Here is a 2500-nt window from a genome sequence, read left to right as displayed (position 1 = left end):
GGTGAGACACATTAACAAACATGTTCTTCTCCCTACACGAAAGTCAAAACCTCCCACTCGTACACGAGATCCTTATCTTACAATATTTATCCTTAATAACTGCTGTCAGGGACATGGTGGTTTAAATTAGAGCAATGTTAATATTTTAATAATCACTAAAATAGAGATCCAAGCATAATATAAGAAGCACTGTAAAACAGACCCTCTAGATGAGACAAATTATGAACTTAAGTGATGTAGCTGAGGTTGAGGGTTGGTAAGGACCATACCAAGCTGACAGTGGTGCACTTTTTACATCTGGCATTTTACCAGTGTTTCCAGGGGCAAAGTGGTGGGGCTCATATTTAATAAAATATTCACTTTACTATAAATGTAATTCTCAGTTTAGCACCGAATTCGCTTTTCTTTTCTTTCTTTAATTTCTTTTCTTATCTGTCCATTTGCACAAAAACAAATTCAAGGTCCATGGGAACAGGCACAGTGTGTTAAATGCATTATGCTAACAGATAAAGGGCTTCTGCAAGTGACACATTAACCTAACATGGGTACATGCATATATGTGAGTGAGTGTCTGTGTTTCATTTTCTCAATCCACTGCACAGTGCTTCATGGTCTTATCATGGGCAAAACAATCAGGGCTCTGTGCTCCTACAAGCCCAGACTACACACAAAACAAGCTTGCGATTAAGATGGAGTTCAGTTTCACCTGAAACTTTCTGTAATCTCGGCTAAAGACTACAGAGACAATATTATAGGAAAAACACACAAGCAGACTTTCAGAAAGCATAAGGTTTGTATAGTCAATAACACAGCAGACTAATGACGTCAAATGGGACCTGCGGCCTAATGCTTTCAACGTGGGAGGGGAGAACACACAATATGCCTGCCATTCAAGTGGTTAAGGTAGTGAACGCACTGTTGCGAAGCAACTGGGAGGTACGTACGCAGAGAATGGCTAAATAAAGCCGGCTTTGCGTTGTACGGTTTTTAGAAATTCACCAAAGAATGCATATGACAATGTTCCAGCAGTGTCAGAAATGAGAGTGGTGATGATAAAAAAAAAAAGGCTATAAGACAGTGCCAATGTCACAGGGCAGCTACACACACGTAACGCTAATGGACCAAAAAATATCCTTATATTAACATCAATCTCACTTTAAACAATGTTTATGGCAAGCTTGTTTTCTGCAAGACTTTGGGGTTGAAACATAAGCAGGACATGGTCATTTCCACAGGTCTATCATTAGAGGATCTTCATCATTTAACCAGTGAAGACATATCACACACACTTTGGAATGTGGCATGTAATAAGCTTGGAAATCCACACAAAGCAGTTTCATGGGTTCTGTATGGTTGACAGACATCAATATTGCATCGCAGGTCATGACCTCTGAGCTCTTAAGGCTAAAAGAATGAACTGGATATATGGAATTAGTAAATGCAGTAAACATAAACCTGTCGCAACATATCACCAGTTCCTCACATGGCATGAGTTAACCAGAAGTCCTCACACTGTGATAATGTCTTAATTATGGTGTTTGTTATTGGTTTCATATAACATGCTGATGGCACTCGGTGTTAGTGTTTATGAAGTTGGAATATCAATTCTCAGGAATCTAGTCTTGAGTGATTGACTCCTCTAAGGAGGTTATGGTTAAGGTAATGTGTGAAATGTGCCTTAATTTGGGAAGCATACAAGTCTTGGACAAACTGTCTGTCCTTCAGCTTCTCATCTTTGATGTTAGCTAAGACGCTTGCTTTAGATATGCGACAGCTCTGAACTATGCATGATAATTACACTGCGGTCCAAATATTTCAGTATATTATATAACTGACACATCTATAGCTTTACTGTTGTCAATGTCAGCAGCTTATCAGGACAAAAATGAATGAACACACGCAAAATACACCTCAACATTTTAGGAAACCTAATTCAATCTCTAAAGAGCTTTACCTCGAACAAGTGTAAATGATTTCCCCCTCATTCAGCCTGATATCCTTTTCCTTCTGTCGCATTCTTGTCCTCCACACTTCTCCTCTATGACTGAGCTATCGAGCCACACACACACACACACTCCTACCCTCACTCACTTTCATTCACACACATTCTTGTCATCTGAAAAATGTCACCGCACTGGTTTCAGTGAAACCATGTGAGCACACTCACCGTCCAATGAGAGGTCGGTGTTCCAGAGCTCCTGAAGGCAGGGGGCGTGGCCGAGGTCCCACGTCTTTCGTGTGCCAAACATGACCGCTGGGCCAAGCAGAGCGTACCGCTAGCAGAGAGGGAAGGAGGAAAAGAGCAAGAGAGAGAGAAAGAGAGAGAAAACAATAATAATTGTCATTTATATGAAACATGGCATTAAACCTCTTTTGCTGGTGACTAGGATTCAAAGGATTTTCTGCTACACCGAATATTTTCGATTCCAGAGTAGTACACACAAACATACACCTGATAGTGTATAACACAAGCTATGTTAGTGCCTTTCAGACTGCACAG

The 2500-nt window shown here is 40.4% G+C and overlaps 1 protein-coding gene across 8 annotated transcripts in view; it reads right to left on the bottom strand.

Annotated features, from left to right (window-relative positions):
• Positions 1 to 2500, bottom strand: part of kifc3 (kinesin family member C3) — a 57275-nt gene that overhangs the window by 32709 nt on the left and 22066 nt on the right. For 7 of the 8 annotated variants that reach the window (XM_047822278.1, XM_047822274.1, XM_047822276.1 and 4 more), the window contains exon 2: positions 2168 to 2276. In XM_047822278.1, coding sequence (XP_047678234.1) covers positions 2168 to 2249 — 82 coding nt within the window. In that variant the 5' untranslated portion in view covers positions 2250 to 2276. Of the gene's footprint in view, positions 1 to 1954; positions 2108 to 2167; positions 2277 to 2500 lie in introns of those variants that run through there. The other variant, XM_047822280.1, reaches the window with a different exon arrangement.

This window comes from Tachysurus fulvidraco, chromosome 13, assembly GCF_022655615.1.
Source record: "Tachysurus fulvidraco isolate hzauxx_2018 chromosome 13, HZAU_PFXX_2.0, whole genome shotgun sequence".
Classification (NCBI taxonomy): Eukaryota; Metazoa; Chordata; class Actinopteri; order Siluriformes; family Bagridae; genus Tachysurus; species Tachysurus fulvidraco.
This window is presented reverse-complemented; position numbering and strand designations above follow the sequence as displayed.